Source organism: Rhipicephalus sanguineus, chromosome 3, assembly GCF_013339695.2.
Source record: "Rhipicephalus sanguineus isolate Rsan-2018 chromosome 3, BIME_Rsan_1.4, whole genome shotgun sequence".
NCBI classification, from domain to species: Eukaryota; Metazoa; Arthropoda; class Arachnida; order Ixodida; family Ixodidae; genus Rhipicephalus; species Rhipicephalus sanguineus.
Window position 1 is genome coordinate 170,787,200 of NC_051178.1, and position 17,149 is coordinate 170,804,348.

The following is a 17,149-nucleotide window of genomic DNA, read 5'->3' on the forward strand; positions in this document are numbered from 1 at the left end:
TCCCACGCATTGTTGGAATCGATGTAATGCGAAGCAGCCAGCAAAGAGCTGCATACATCGTCTTGTATGTCATTGAGGAAAATGCGTGTCATGGTTTTCATGTTAACTCCTATTATTTATGTTCGTCACACAGTAACGTCGCGCAATACCAACTTCGTGGTCGATCAAGCTAGAGAAACGGCCGCCAGCGCCCCATGAGCGTGGCACGCAAGTCATGCTGTACATGACATACGTGTCATGACTTTCATGTTAACTCGTGTTATTTATATTCCTCACACGGTCACGTCGCAAGATACCAATTTTGGTGTATATCAAGCTAGCGTACGGCCGCCAGCACCCCATGAGCGTGGCACGTAAGTCATGCTGTACATGACATGCGTGTCATGATTTTCATGTTAACTCGTGTTTTTATGTTCGTCACACAGTCACGTCGCGCAAAACCAATTCCCGGGTAGATGGGTAGATCAAGCTAGCGAAATGGCCGCCAGCGCGCCATCATCGTGGCACGTAAGTCATGCTGTACATGACATGCGTGTCATTATTTTCATGTTAACTCGTGTTATTATGTTCGTCACACAGTCACGTCGCGCAATACCAATTTCGGGGTAGAGCAAGCTAGCGAAATGGCCGCCAGCGCTCCATGAGCGTGGCACGTAAGTCATGCTGTACATGACATGCGTGTCATGATTGTCATGTTAACTCGTGTTATTTATGTTCGTTGCACAGTCACGTCAGAAGATACCAATTTTGGTGTATATAAATCTAGCGAAACCGCCGCCAGCGCCCCATGAGCGTGGCACGTAAGTCATGCTGTACATGACATGCGTGTTATGATTTTCATGTTAACTCGTGTTATTTATGTTCGTTACACAGTCACGTCGCGCAATACCAATTTCGGGGTAGATCAAGCTAGCGAAGCCGCCGCCAGCGCCCCATGAAGCGTGGCACGTAAGTCATGCTGTACATGACATGCGTGTCATGATTTTCATGTTATCTCGTGTTATTTATGTTCGTTACACGGTCACGTCGCAAGATACCAATTTTGGTGTATATAAAGCTAGCGAAACGGCCCCCAGCGCACCATGAGCGTGGCACGTAAGTCATGCTGTGCATGACATGCGTGTCATGATTTTCATGTTAATTCGTGTTATTTATGTTCGTCACACAGTCACGTCGCAAGATACCAATTTTTGTGTATATAAAGCTAGCGAAACGGCCGCCAGCGCACCATGAGCGTAGCATGTAAATCATGCTGTACATGACATGCGTGTCATGATTTTCATGTTATGACTTGTCATTTGTGTTCGTCATACAGTCATGTTACGCCATACCAATTTTGGTGCACATTCGATGAACCAAGCGACCAGGAGAGCACAAAGTCGTAGGCGGCTAGATAGATAGATAGATAGATAGATAGATAGATAGATAGATAGATAGATAGATAGATACGCTCAAAGTCGCAGAAGTTCGCTAAGAAATGCTTCGCATTTAAAAAAACAAAAACGATGAAGCCATATGAGAGGCCGCGTACACTGTACCACTATAGTATATAACACCTTGTGACGTGCTCCTGAAGCAAACAGTAGGGATTGCAGCAACGTCAATCGCGCGCACTTTCACCACATGCACCCCACCTTTAACACGGGTCAGTGGGCGTATACGCCCACTGACCCGTGTTAAATTTGGAGTAACCTACGAGTTGCGTGCCGTTTTCCTGAGGTTCAAAAATAAAACTTGCGACTCTGTGCTGTAAGCCCGTACAAGGAGCAGGCGCTGGCCCATATGTCTCCGCTGCAGTCTTGATGATATGATACTTACGCCTTGTGTAATAAAAAATGAAAATTACCTTCTACTCTGCGGGAGAAGCGAGTGCCAAGACATCTTGTGCTACCCGATTGATGACCTTGGTAAAGTCCCATAACGAAGTATATGAACAATATAGAACTGCTGTCGAAATTGCGGTGACTTCTCGCCAATTTATACTTTCATTTGGCCCACGTGGCATTTTTATGGGGAATGAAAAAAAGAGGTGACCTTCGAATGGAATAGATTGCTGTGAAATGTATCTGATTGCACATTCGGTAGTAATAAATTTTGAAATCGAATATTTAGCGAGCCTCAACGATTATGTTGAACCACGAACTTTCCTGAGCCCTAATTGTACATTTGTATATACAGTACTCAGGGACTGAAACGCGACAATTTAGGTCTAAGCAATGCACGTACGTTCACTTCTACCGTCTTCAGCTCGTGTCTGCTGATGGGCAGTCTAGCGGCTCGTGCACTTATATAGGAGCCGATATTACCGGGCCAGATGCGTAGCGACATGGCTTGGTTATTTTGAGCAATTGCGCACACCAGTCATTAGACTAAAAGTTTTGATGTTGCGTTTTAATCACTGAGCACCGTACGTCACCTTACCTATATCTGAGAATGCAAGACAGGTTTGTGGCCTACGCGTAGGAATGTTTGGGTAAAGCAGTAACGGCTGCGCACTGAGTGAGCGATCCTGGTTCGGTATTCATGCCGTTAGCAACAAAAATCAAGAGATTGGCAGATATTATTTTATGCCAGAGATATATGTACGCGATCAATGTACAATGGCGCCGTTGTTTTGCCGCGTGTGTAAATAGTCGAATGTCAACGCGTGGTATTCACTGAGTTAATTCGATCCACAACTGGCACAATCCGGCAAGACACATTTTTCCTATGCCAAACGTTTGAAAGGGTAGTGAACATAATTACTGCGCGACACCTTTTCCACAAGCCCTCACCGGTTACAACGCTGTTTGAAGGTGTGTCTAGAATTGCGCACCTTGTTGTCTCTGTCTCTCATACAATAGCTTAGATCAGGTAGACACACCGCTTTCTGTTCTCGCGCACCATACTGCTCATTTGGAACAATCAAGAGGGGCCGACCACTGTTGATAACTTCAGTCCTCCAATGTTTCTGTGAACCATTTCTCTTGTTTTAAATACCGAGCCGATACTAACAAACCTTGTTAACCACTTAAGGGATGATCGGAAAAAAGAGATAAAAACAGTGCGCAAACTCTCACGGAAGCTGGGGCATAGCGCGTAAGCATTATAGGTATGTCTGTACGTCAAGACATTACTTTATTAATCAACAGCGACCTATACTATACTAACCAACAACACCACCGACAATAATAATTCTTGGGGTTTAACGTCCCATAAACCACGATATGATTATGAGAGACGCCGTAGTTGAGGGCTCCAGAAATTTCGACCCCCTGGTGTTCTTTAACGTGATCCTAAATCTAAGTACACGGGCCTCAAGCGTTTTCCCCTCCATCGAAAATACGGCCGCCGCGGCCGGGATTCGATCCCGCGACCTGCGGGTCAGCACTGGAGCACCATAACCACTAGACCACAGTGGCGAGTAACACCACCGACAAAAACGACAAAACTAAGTACAGTCACGAACACTTGAAATACGCGCATGTTAGAGCTAACTGAAATACGTTGTTCCGTTTGTGTTTTCGCCGGAATATTTAATTGTGAGTATAATTTCGGCTTGCCCGCATGATTTGAGGTCTATAAACCATCTGGCAACCGCATAAGTACCGCTGCAAGATTGTGCTCTCGAGTTATCGCATGCGGAAACTGTTCCACCTTGTAATTCCTTCTTAGCGTTTCATTTGTACATTCCTATACATACACTGCACATACCTACACACTGTGCCCGAACTTATGGATAAGTCCGCACATAACTGTTGCGTAATACTGTTGTGTAAAAATAGGTGGCTAAGAGAAATTTGAGGAAAACATCAAAATGTATCCAACACTGTGGATACATTTTGGAAAGAACAAAATCCTTGAACGAGCTTGTATAAAGGAGGACACCAACAAAACAATGGCTCTTTGCCTATTGCTTCGCTGACGTGACAAAACGAAGGCGCATTCGATACAGTGCTTGACACTGTATTAGGCCAAATAACACGCTATAGGAAAAAAGATTTGATTACTTTCCGTCTTTTCATTAGAAAACCTATTTTATTTCTTTTATCTTTTACCACATACCTCAGGCTGGAGCTTCGTAAAGTGTGAGTTCAGGTCAGTAAGGTGACAGTCCAAAGTATCTTTTACAGCCCCGCGAATTTCCGCGTGACCAGGCAAACATTGTAACTATACTCACTGCAGCCGCAGCTCACGTAATAGCGAATTCGCGATGCTTTTTACCACTGTATTAAAACGAAAACGTAGCGAAACGTACGCAAGTTATTGGACGAAATAATTTTACCCGTCGTCATTGTCTCCACTACAACGCGCCACGGATCTTGAGCACCCAGGCCCAAGGCGTGGGCAAGACGTCTGGCGTGAGCGACGGGAAGGTGATGACAGTCCGGCCCACGTTGTTCCAATTTTCTGGCGTAGTCGCAGTGTACGGCGTAAAGTCGTATCCGTCTAGGCCGAGCATAGTGACCGTAGCTCCCTTGCTGAGCGACAGGGACCCCAGGGCTAGCTTGTTGTTCTTGGGCCAGTGGAGCACGATCGCGTAGACGGTGTCGTTCTTGGACGTGTACCACACCCCGGGCGTGACGGTGTCGTTCTGGCTCTTCCAAGGCCGGGACCCGTAGATGGCCTCGCCGTTCACCTGGAGCCAGGTTCCCATTTGCGTGAGGCGTTCTTCGAACGCCGGGAGGATGACGCCGTCACTATTGGGTCCCACGTTGAGGAGGAAGTTGCCGTTGCAGCTGACCGTGGAGGCCAGTTCGGCGAGCAGCTCCTCGATGGTGTGGTAGTCGGTCAGCCGGGCGTTCCGGCGGTATCCCCACGACTCCTTGTCTACGGTCATGGCGTTCTCCCACTTGTGAACGACCAGGGTGCCCGGGTCGTAGTGGTCCTTGCAGTTGTAGAAGTCGCCGTGCTTGCACGGCGTCCCTTTGCCCCACCGGTCGTTGACCAGCACCGTGTCCTTGACGGGGCTGTCGTTGTAGAGCCAGGCCAGGAAAAGCGTGCTATTCCAGTACGTGTCCGGGGCCTCCCAGTCGCCGTCCGACCAGATGATCTCGGGACGATATCTGCGAAATGCAGAAATTACGATTACAAAGAAAAAAAAAAGGTGTGGATGGTAGAGGGTTTGTCGCTTGTCTTGCATCAATGACCACACGAACCTATAAACGTGAAGTCGAATATGCGCTTTGCGTTATCGTGAAGCCCTCCTCCACGTGGAGAGTGCAACCTTCAGTTTCTGTAATAATTACTCATTTACTAATTCTATTCATCTGCACGTGCTTAGCGACAGACAAATTTCCTGTTCGTAAGTTATCGGTGCATCCACAATGGGAGCCTCCGCTGACGAAGAGGCAGGAATATGCGATGAAAATACGCAATACACAGCAGTCATGCATTGGTAAGAATGCTGCACTTTCGTGAAAATGCTAGCAAAGCTCGCACGTAATGAATAGAAAAAGGATAAGTGGACAGCAATGAATAAGAAATGGCAACATAATAAAGGAGAGAAAACGCAAACTTCTTGGCTCTCGGTATTCAAGCAGCAGTTTTAAGTTGCAGGATCTCAGAGTACGATTCCTTAACAGTACATTGAAGCTATAATGCTGTGCGATTTCAGGATGGTAACATATCAAAACGAACAAATCAATGTTCGTATGAAATCGCGGCAAGATGATCAGGCACAGCTGGCTCGTAGAAATCAATGACACCCCGACACACAAAGGTTTCTAAATATCCGGCTATTTTTCAAGCATCCGGATAGAACTCCTGCCTGTAGTGTTTCTGATCATTCAGGGGGCCGCTGCTTAATCGAGTAGCGACTATTACAGTGCTCTGTACGTCCTAAGCAACATTCACGAGATCATGCGCATTTGGAGGTGGGAGACTTTGCACACTCGTCTCTTGAACTGTCCCTGTATGACAGCTGCAGCGCCTTTTCATATATATTATATATAATATGCCGTAATAAGTTTTAGCAAACACTGTTGTTTGTTCCAGCAAAACAGTATATCTGTTTAGAAATGTCCCTTGCCAACGCTTACTATAGGTGCGAATGGGACAGAATTTCAGGTGAAGGAGGAGACCTGAAGTGGAAAAAAAAAACGTGTTCGAGCAAGATACTTCGTTCCTAGCAATATTATTTCTTCGTTTTCGCATCACTAGATGCAAATTAGTGCGCAAAACTCTCATTTCTATCATCGTTGATCAGAGAGGCGGTAGGTATAGCAATCAGAGTTTGCAAATACAGGCGTATACTTATGATGATTTAGTGTGAACCACTGAACTCATGATTGTCTGACGTTAAGATTCTAAACACCACTGACCAAATAAGGAATATTTCTTCATTCTTGTTCGCAGCATATATAGTGTTGCAAGAAGTATAATGGACATGGAGAAGTGAATCACGCTTTTTTCTCGCGTTTTTTAGTTGAAAATGAACTTATGCTGAACCGTAAAACAGTTTATGGTCGGCATTTTGTAGCTCACGGTTGCTTTACCTGATGGCCGGCCTACAGAATACGCCGGCAAGATTATGTATACGAAGATTGAATGGCAAAATTAAACGCAGTAAGGTGCACACACAGTGTTCAACTTCATAGGGGGATTACCACTTTTCGCAACGTCGATAGATAGAGGGCTCATCAAATAGGGGTTAGGCCTTATAGGACTGCAGCTGTCATAATATTCTTTAGAAGCTAGATTTTCTTCATCTTCTTAGAGTTGGTGTTTTTCTTGCTTTGAAGTTCTCGCGTTGATAGTTGAGCTTGCTTACTGGCTGTCACTATACTGACGTGTGGTGCCGTCTTTTTGGCCACAAACTAAGCACGTGCAGGCACTTGAAGATAGGGAGACAAAAGTTAGGCGCAAAAAGAGGTCACTACATTATCACCAGTGGCAGTTAAACTTCTGTCCTCATTGGCCGTGTTAATATCACAACAAATATTTAAAAATAGTTGACAGCACTTGATAGTTCTCTTTTCCCTGCTTCGTGAGTTTGTTTCCAATGGCAGATCAGTGATTTCTCGGAGACTGCTTTTGGTAAACCTTCAAATGATTGCATAAGCGCGATTTCCAGCTGTAACAATACACTTATAGGAACTTTTTCAACAGTCAAAGTACACGAAAAAAAAAGTTAGGAAGCCGATCAGTAAAATGCAAATGGGATATTCATTCCGTGAATAAATATAAAAACAGAGCTTGCAGTCCACACGCTCAAAAGTGTTGCAAACAAACGTACTCATTGAAAATGAAAGAAATATGTCTATCTAGCCCGTGATGTCGTAGCTAGCAGAAATACTGAGCTCTGAACAAGCAACCTATTTTAACATTTAAACTGTACTTTAAACTGTAAAGGCGAACAGTACCCGCTATTTGTGGCTTAAGTTGTTGCACTATGCAGCTTGCGGACGCGAGTTCAATTCCAGGCCACGGCGGCCTAATTTGGATGGGGGCTAAATGCAAGACTACCTTGCACTTACAGGGGCGTAGCCAAGGGGGGGAGGGGTGGGGGTTTCAACCCCGCCCCCCAAAATTTTTCAGTTTAGCTTGCTTATATATACACGCACACATACAAACGCACGCACGAACATACATAAAGTATGGTTGAACCCCCCCCCCCCCCCCCCCCCCCGTACAAAAGTTCTCGCTACGCCCCTGTGCGCTTATATAGATTTAGGTGCACGTTAAGTAAACTCAGGTGGTTGAAATTAATCCGTAGTCCCCACTACGTCGTACCTCATACTCATGTGGTTGTTTTAGCACGTGAAATACCGGAACTAACTTTGTAAAGGTGGACAGGATGTTCCCGCGAACTCCCATCAGTCTGGCGTGCACTTACTTGGTGACTATTTCGACGAGCTCCGGCATCGTCTTGCGGGCGACGAAGTCGTTCGTCTTGAAACCGGCCTCCTTGTCCGCCAGGTAGAGCGGGTTGAACCACTCGTAGAGCGAGTGGTAGAGACCGAAGCGGATGCCACCTTCCTTCCTCACGGCTCGCGCCAGGTCTCCCACCAGGTCGCGGCGGGGTCCCACGTCTCCAGCGTTCCAGTTCCACGACACCGCCGAGGGCCACAGAGTGAAGCCTTCGTGGTGCTTGCTGGTCAGCACCACGTAGCGGGCGCCCGCCTTCTTGAAGATCGCCGCCCAGCGGTCCGGGTCGAAGAACTCGGCCTTGAACTGCGGCGCGAAGTCCTGGTACGTGAAACCGGGCCGGTAGTTGCGCTCCATGAACTCGCGGAACGCCGGCACCTTTGACCCCTGCCAGTCCCACCAGAACCACTCGCTGCCGAAGCTGGGCACCGAGAAGATGCCCCAGTGCAGGAAGATGCCGATCTTGGCATCGTCGTACCAGTCCGGGATTGGTCTCGTGTCCAGGGAGTCCCAGTCCGGGGTGTAGCGTCCCGTGGACAATGCTGCCTGGGCTAGGAGTAGAAGGCATCCTGTGCCCAGAACCCTGAGCGGACTCATGATGCACAATTAAGATGCAGTTGTAACTCTATCCTTGATGTTTGATGAACGCCCGATGTCTAAATGAAGCCTAGCGCAGGAATGCACCTTCTTGTAGCCAACTGAAGGTGCACTAACGCCTTCGCTTGAAGACGAGGGTAAAAGTACAGGAACGCGGAGCGCGACGCCACGAGAAAGCCAGCTGGCGATGTTAGCGTCCCGATAGACGCCTTCCGTACTCGAGTTTCCTTATCGCGGCCTCTGGGCTTGTGCAATCTGCGGCCGGGAGAGAGTTCCCAGATAGGGCGACATCAGCAGTGGAGGTCTGGTGGCGACTGTGATTTCGCTCTCTTTCGCTTTGTTTTTTTTTTCTCTCCTCCGTTCAGTGCTCGCAGATAACCGGCTCTCGGACACATGAGAAGAGTTTTCGGTTTATTATTTTGTGAGAGCGCTTACGGCTATGTGCCGTGTCGTTTTCAGTTAGATTACTCCGCTGTTATGCTTGAGTGACATATCCGCGGAAACTTGTTGCAGCAGCGTACTGGTCAAAACTAGACGCTTTGGCTGGCCGTTTGAAAGCGAGAACACAAATACGGACACTGAAAGTTTACACCACGCTCAGGTTTTTCCTTTTTTTTAAAGCGTGCGTACTTGAGCTCGTTGGTACATATTCATAATAGAAAACAGCGCGATACAACGAAGACAAGAAAGACCAAACAGGACTGGCGCTGTCATGTTTGGTCTTTCTTGTATTCATTGTATCGCGCTTATTTGTACTATGAACAGTTTTTCTTATTACGGCGTGCTAAGGAATAACCCCGACGCCTATGTATCACGGGGCTTCGCATCGTGTTTATCGCATAAATCGCCGGCGTTGCCCCTATGGGCGTGCGGTATAACACGTTGACAAGGCCGACTAGAGGTTTGCCAACGTGAAAAAGTTCGCACTCTTGTGGAGTCAATAATATTAAGTAGCACAAGCAAGACTGTATGTTTGTCATGTCGCTTGTTTATAGGAAATTACGCTACGATAGAAAAGGCTGTCACAGCGGAAATTATTTTATTCAGATATAACATTTAGATTCGATATCTCGGCGCTCACAGTAGAGCGGCTTCAAACGAGAACGGCACTAAGGTAGTTTAATACGATAGCGCTAAAGAGCTCGTGTCTCCAATAATATTAGCGCGAAGTATCACCCAGGCAGACGGCAAGCCAGGGCCCAGACACTACAGAAGCGTTACGGTAATAGACCAACCGTCTTTATACACTGACGCCTGCAGACTACGCGGCATTAGCTACACCATCGTTACAACAAGCGGAGCTACAACCTTAGCGGCATCGATAAAAACTATCAGTCGGTACGGCCGAAACGATGGCAGTCGCTATGGCGATAAGATGCTCAGAACAAAGGGGGACTCGGTGTTCTTGATCACGGACTCTCAATACGCTTGCCATATGTTTCTGGCTGCGGCGGTTCCAAGGACGGCCTTGATAGTCACAAATGGCTCCTAAATGCATAATTTGATGATCCTAATGCATAATTTGATGCCCCGCGCATGCTGGCAACGAAAGGGCCGACCGGCTTATCACCCGAGCAACGGATGCTAAAAGTCTGGGAGTATATGGATTGGGTTGGAATACATTTTATTTGTCCAGCGGTTATTGCTGCTGGCGCCCGGGGCTAGGCTGCCAGCTAGCGGTCCATCGTTCGAGGAACATCTTCCGTGGTCCCCGGCTATGGCAATTGCCCGCTGGACGGCCCACTCCTAGTCTTCGGGGGCCTCGCCGAGGAGGGCGGTTATGTTGTGCAAATGGGGAGGGAGTGTGGGCTGAAAATGTTAGCATGACATGTAAAAGCCTCGCCAACAGGCGCACGGAAGTAGGCGGAACTCGTTGTTAAGTTCAGTGCCGTGTCACCGTTAATGCAAATTTGCTTTAAAACACCTGACTTTGTTAGGGGATTGACCATAGGTTGGAAAAAGAAATTGGGCAACATCACGTGCACTGACATACCCACTGTATAAGCTAGAAATAATGGAATTACTGGCGGCCTTGGAAGCATTGAACTTGATATAGAATGAAAAGAAAGGCTTATAAAAACTAGGCACGAACCCTTCTCTCCCCTCCCACACACACTAACTAAAGACTGCAGGTTTCCGTTTTTACTCCGAACATTTCTGCCTGCAAGTATTTATATTGAGGTATGTACTGCCATCCGGTGCTGAAAGTGACTGCCAACAGTACTACTGGAATTGTGCACAACCGATACTATGGGTGATGATGATAGTGATGATGAAAATATTTTTATTGACGTGAAAGTTTAAAGGATTCCCTATTCCGGGACTCCTATCACGGCTTCAGCGATAGTCCGTGCCCGCTGCATGAGAGCCCGGCAGACTTCGAAGCTCTGCTGATCACTAATCCGGCGTGCACGTCAGCAGGCTTTCGTAATGCGCTACGCTTCCGCTAGAACAGTTACGTTTTCATTGATTGTCTCGGTCTTTGACTGTTTGCTCGCGCAACACAGCCCTCTGGTGTTAACTTTTTCTGGCGTTAGCTCTATAAAATGTGAGCATTAGTAGGCCAACAAACCTTTGAACATAACTTACCTCTTTATCAGCCGCAGCCATCGTCGTCACTCAGGAACATGATCTATAGAGGTTCACAAACATGTAGCGTTGAAACATCTCGCGTAGAAGCACGAAAATCACGTCAAGCGAGTGAACGAGTGCCTATGTAGGTTTGGAAACGAAGCGCGACCTTATGGGATTATTCGCAAAACTTTGCATCCAACGGTCATCCAGTTTAGTTGAAGGACGATTTTACATTTGGCTCATAATTCGAGTCAGTCAGGCGGTGTTATGTATATATAAAACACTTGTTGGCAAAAAAAAAAAGACTACCAATGACTACGACTTCTCTGACGAGTGGTTTATCTCGTGCATTAATTACACCACGCTCTGACGGGGGCTCGCAAAGCACGCTTTACACCCTCATCCTCTACTGCGTTCTCTCCTGCCCTCTTTCCTATTCCCTCAAAGGGCGTGGGGCGAAGGGAAAGAACGTGTGAGGGTGACCTCTCTGACGTCACTCTCACACATTTTCTTTCTCATCCAGAATGTCCATAGGTCTTGAAAGGATCTTATTAAAATTTGACTTTATTAGGACATCACGGCGACGGCGACGCTGGTGATCAAAATTCGCCTGGAGCAACAAGCCAAACAATGAGTTGTTACACGCAGCTCTGGCGCCTAGAGAGAGAGATTGAAACCACTCCAAGACCGACTCTGATTCGAGCATGACAGCAGCCAATGAGACTAGTCACTTCTCCTTACGGCTTGTAAGAATGCTTACGCTTTTAGTTCCACGAACGGCTCTTGCAAACGCGCCACACAACACCGCAAAAGAGCAGGGAAATATATCGGGGAATAAAGTTGTGATAAACACAACGCGTGACGTTTCGAAGGTAGGTCGTTGTCCATCGCATTTCTTTCTTTAATCCAGGTCAGTTAGTTGCAATTTGTGATGATTTGAATGGAAATGCTGTAGAAAACCTGTACATAGCGTATTTACGTCCATGTTACCATTGTCTCCTCACGTATGCTATATAAATACTCAGAGCGTTCCCCCTACTTCAGTGTTCAAAGGTTGTTCATCGCCACCCAATGTTTGGCATAACTGATTAGCAGACGCTCGCACGAGCTACCACCGAGTGACAAGCTGTCGGGCTTCCGATATCATTTCGGAAGCGTTGGAACCGAACACCGCCGGTCGGCGGAGCCGAAGCCCGTCTCTGTCTATATAGCCGGTGGCGTGACGCGAGCACGCGCTCGAACAAAATGGGGGGGAAAAGGCGGGGGAAGCGCCATGAAAAGAGAAGTCCGCGTGGCGCGCACATCGTTGTCCGCTTATTCCCGCCCTTCTCGATGCTGGCGGACCCATTGAAAGATGCACTCGTTCGATATGGGGCTGCTGGCGTTTAGCGGGGCGGGAACTGTAGGAGGCTTGAAGGGGGGAAGCGCGGGCGTGGGCACGTCGGGATCGATAAGGCTCTTCCCTTTCTATGCCCGCCCACCCCTTCTCCTTTTCTCTCTCTCACTCTGCCTCGTGCGCAAGGCGTTGGCGTTGGCGACATCTCCGGCCGATGGCAGGCAGCTTCCAAGCCACCAGTTGCGCTCGGCTCACATAGGTGTCGCCAGCATGCCCGTTCACGCAGAGCCGTCGATGGGGGAGAGTCTGGCGAATGGGCGGGGCAGTGACGTCGCGGCGCGGCGATGACGCTGTTCACGTCATCGCCACGCCTCCGCTCCGGCGGCGTCCGCCATATATAGTCTTTCCGCGCGACGGGCGCACGGCTGAGGCAATGTACGCGCTGTTCATTCGTGAAATCTAGCGCTCCTAAACAAATTGCGAAAGCAAAATTGTGCAAGAACATTGTTATACAAATTTAATGAAGAATATGGAGTGAATTAGACGTGTCCAAATCATCGTGAAACTGAGTTGTGTACGCCGATTCGAGTCCACGACGTTCTACGATACGCGCTGTGCATTTAGAGCGCAGCTCTTAGGCGTCTGTTCCTGCGTTGTTCGGCATCGCCGTTGGCGTAGTCGGCGTAACTGATAGAGCGAACGAGGACGAAAGACAGCGAACGTCGATTCTGTCGATATCACGAGCCACTGGCCTCTAACATCGCTTTCTTCCTCCGTCATGCGTGCTCGCCCTTCGGTCGGAGCTCGTGCGCATGCAGGGCTGGTGGGTGCGCTGCTACTGTCTCACTTGTCGTGACGGGGATGTCGATGACGCCTGCAATGCGCAGAGTGGCGTGCGTAGCACTCAAGCACTGGCAGTTTCTGTGGCAATGTGTAACGAATGTTCCAATGCGCGGATAGCCAGAAATTCAAACACAGTTCGCGTTGCCTCAACACAAAGCTGCGCTCAGAATTCGCTTGAGGGAGTATCGTGATCATCGGTGGCTTTTCCAGCTATGAAGGCCTGTGGGTTTGCGTCTATCTTGGTTTTTCTAAATGCGAAGCATTTCTTAGCGAACTTCTGCGACTTTGAGCGTATCTATCTGTCTACCTATCTAGCCGCCTACGAATTTATGCTCTCTTGGCCGTTTCATTCATGGGGTGTATACCAAAATTGGTATGGCATAATGTGACTGTATGACAAACATAAATGACTGGTCATAACATGAAAATCATGAAAAGCATGTCATGTACAGCATGATTTACATGCCACAGTCTTCCTCTTGCGGCCGTTTCGTTAATTCGATATATACCAAAATTGGTATGGCTTGACAAGAGTGTATGGCGAACTATGTGACGAACATACATAACGGGAGTTAATACGAAAATCATGACACACGTGTCATGTATAAGATGACTTACGTGCCACGCTCATGGTGCGCTGGCGGCCGTTGCGCGAGCTTGATATACACCAAAATTGGTATTCCGCGACATGACTGTGTGACGAACATAAATAACGGGAGTTAATGTGAATATCATGACACGCGTGTTATGTACAGCATGACTTACGTGCCACGCTCATGGAGCGCTGGCGGCCGTTTCGCTTGCTTGATATTCACCAAAATTGGTAGTGCGCGACATGACTGCGTGACGAACATAAATAACGGGAGTTAATACAAAAATCATATGACACACGTGTCATGTATAAGATGACTTACGTGCCACGCTCATGGTGCGCTGGCGGCCGTTCTGCCAGATTGATATACACCAAAATTGGTATTGCGTGATGTGACTCTGTGACGAGCATATATAACAGGTGTGATTTTTGGAACATGTCACGTGACAAGTGTTACGTGAGAATCATTGCATACCACGCCGGAAAAGTCTGTGCACGTGTTCTGGCAGCAAAGCAGAAGATAAAGAAGACGACAGATTGCGTGCCGGTTCATGATGATGACAATTTTTATTCGCTACTAACGGGGATTCTCCAAGCTTAAACAGATCTGCTTTTAAAAGAAACAGAGATATTAGCGCACGTAATTGTATTAAGGCCACAAAGCGCAAAAGCGGGCGTACACAAGCGGCTTGTGAATCTCGAGCCCTAAAATTCCCTCTTAGAGAATTTTAGTGCCGGGACCCCAAAGTGCCTTGCGTACGTAAGCCCCTTACGTTCCTTTGTATAGTCCATGGGTGCGGCTGAGAGTACAAGGGAACGTAAGAGGGTGAATAAGGAAGCGGCTTGGAGTCCCCGGCACTAAAACTCTCTAATAAGAGAGAAAAAAAATTAACACAGGGTCCCTTATGTATTCGCCTAAGACCACTAGAAGGCGAAAGCCGTCTTCCTTTTCTTCAGTTGATGTATTGTTCCTCACGCCCCCCACCCCCTCGAAAGCTTTGTGACCTAACATTGTTTTGCACTGCCTTCAAGATCGGAGGCACTGCAATCTTTCTACACCACATCTGGTCATGTGCTGAAGTCATCGCGTGAAGTCACGTTATTCGACGTCATGATGACGTCACAATCTTTGGTTACGGTCACGTCATTACGTGATGATTTTTGACATCCCTCGTGTTGACGCCGCAGACGCCGGCGGTCAATTTTTGCGTTTGCTGAGGCATCTAAGGTTTTCGTCAGAGCAGGTGCAGGGCCCACAGTATAGGCGCGTGTTAAATGAAAACAATACCTCTTCGGCTAGTCTGATAGCGGACATCCTGTTTGTTTACTTTACAAAATAATTTTTCTGCTCAACTTCTTCGCGCTCTATACTTCCTAATCACGAAATTTCATCGAGCACATAAGGGCCCCTTGCTATAGTGGAAGAGCTTCCTGCACCAGCACAGACATCGTGCACTATACGTGCATGACTAAAAAGCGCAAGGCACATTCGCTTAGGACAGAGGCGCAGATTAATTTACATGCGCGAATTAAACTTGAAACTGGTAGCATGTACACAAGCGGCAACACAGCGGTAAATGACACCATAGGCTGACAGCCACAGAAACGCAGACCACATAACGTACAACACATGCCAGGTAACCGCCGCAGCTGACGCGCGGCAGCACTAGCCTGCGATATCGAAATAAATCTTCCCCTCACAACATCACGGTAACATCCCAAGCTCGTGCTCTGAACGCGCGATAAATTACGTAAACGCAACACATCACGCTGGGCACTTAGCGTGATCGCTGCAAAATTTCAATCTGGCCAAGCTATCGAAACGCGAACCATAAAACTCCTTTTTTTTTTTCAGCGTGACAAAATTATTTTTAAAGTTTGTGCGCCTGAAAGGGCCCCATTGCACAACAAATAATAAGTTTGTGTTAATGGTACGCTGTTTATAATACCAGCAATATTCGAGCTAAGTACTCAAGTACGCATCTCGCATAGCACGGAGCAGTCGGTCGGGGTCCATTTGCTGTGTCTGATGTTTCTGAACCAAAGGCGTCGTCGCTTCTTTTCCTTCGGAAGCCTGAAAAGGCGGAAACCCTGCGCGCTGCTGTTTGAACAACCAACCGCGCAACAGCAGCCCATCACACGCAACAAATTCACGCTTGAATGCGAGGAGCAGTCGCCATGAATACGCGCGGCTTCGCACGAGAGCTTCGTAACCTACGCGTGCTCCTCAGCGATATTGTAGGTGCGGCGCGCCGGCGTCTCTCCGTCGCGGATGCCCCGGACTCCGCGCCGCGCTGTCGCCACTGCCGCCCGCCGCCGCCGGCGAGGAGAAAGGGTTTACGTCACGAGAAGGGGGCGGCGCTGGGGCGGAGCTAGGAGAGCGGCGAGATGAAACAATCGCCAAACTCTCCCGAAGGGTATATATGGCTCTGCGTTCACGTTCACGTCCCGAAGTGTCAGAAGCGCTACTGCATCGAATGGATTGTGAGTTGGACGATGCTCAACAGGGGACGCCATAGTCATCGTTTATGGTAGTATTAATAATTCTTGGGGTTTTACGCACCAAAACTACGATATGACGAGAGACGCCGTAGTGGAGGGCTCCGGAAATTTCGACCACCAGGGCTTCTTTAACGTGCACCTAAATCTGAGCACACGGGCCTCTAGCATTCTGCCCCCCCCCCCCCCCCCATCGAAATGAGACCGCCAAGGCAGGGATTCGATCCCGCGACCTTCGGATCAGCAGTCGAGTGCCATAACCATTACACTAACGCGGCGGGTGTCGTTTATGTTGAAGTAAACTAGCACCGATAAAACTGGAAAGCAGGAAGAAAATGAGTGACGCGAAAAATAAATGATGGGAAAGGTTGAGAAAATAACGAAGAATGGCATTAGCGTGAAATAATCGCTTAGTGGCTACGATGTTGCACTGCTGAGAAAGAAGTCGCGGGTTCGATTCCCGAATGTAGTGACACCGTTTCAAAGAGGGCGAAGCACCAGACCTTCGTGTACCTAATTTACATACACGTGAAAATATACTCCAGTAAGTCAACAAGATCTGGTTCCCACACCAGCGTGCCTTGTTGCCTGGTTATGGCAAGAAAGACACCGAGATTTTTGTTTAGCATGAATTCAGCAAAAAACAAACTTCAGAAGTGAAAACAAAAAATTAGATGTACGCAGTGGAATACATGCAGAAAAATATTATTAGCGACGTAGGTCCCACAGTAAGGAAAGCAGGGTAGTTATTCGCTGAACTGTACAATATCCAGGGAGCCACGAAACCATGATTGGGCGTATTGGCGAATAGCAGAAATAAAATTGTGCTAGAACAGTGCAGAAAACTGGCCAGTGTACAC

General features: G+C 47.9%; 2 protein-coding genes across 2 annotated transcripts in view; one reads left to right on the forward strand and one right to left on the reverse strand.

Annotated features, from left to right (window-relative positions):
• LOC119387660 (receptor-type tyrosine-protein phosphatase N2) overlaps positions 1–17,149 on the forward strand; it is a 580,933-nt gene that overhangs the window by 129,381 nt on the left and 434,403 nt on the right. The gene's annotated exons all lie outside the window — the stretch shown is intronic.
• LOC119387661 (alpha-L-fucosidase) lies at positions 4,258–8,483 on the reverse strand. The gene is made up of 2 exons (XM_037655123.2): positions 7,817–8,483; positions 4,258–5,045 (listed from the first exon to the last, which is right to left on the reverse strand). Exons 1-2 carry the CDS (start codon positions 8,443–8,445, stop codon positions 4,283–4,285), a joined length of 1,392 nt encoding a protein of 463 aa, XP_037511051.1. The 5' UTR covers positions 8,446–8,483; the 3' UTR covers positions 4,258–4,282.

What these genes read in the sequence shown, in the direction of transcription:
- LOC119387661 (XM_037655123.2), bottom strand. Translation starts at nt 8,445, where the DNA reads ATGAGTCCGCTCAGGGTTCTGGGCACAGGATGCCTTCTACTCCTAGCC. An exon ending in CTCGTCGAAATAGTCACCAA is followed by an intron (nt 5,046 to 7,816) that starts GTAAGTGCACGC and finishes TGCATTTCGCAG; the next exon opens with ATATCGTCCCGAGATCATCT.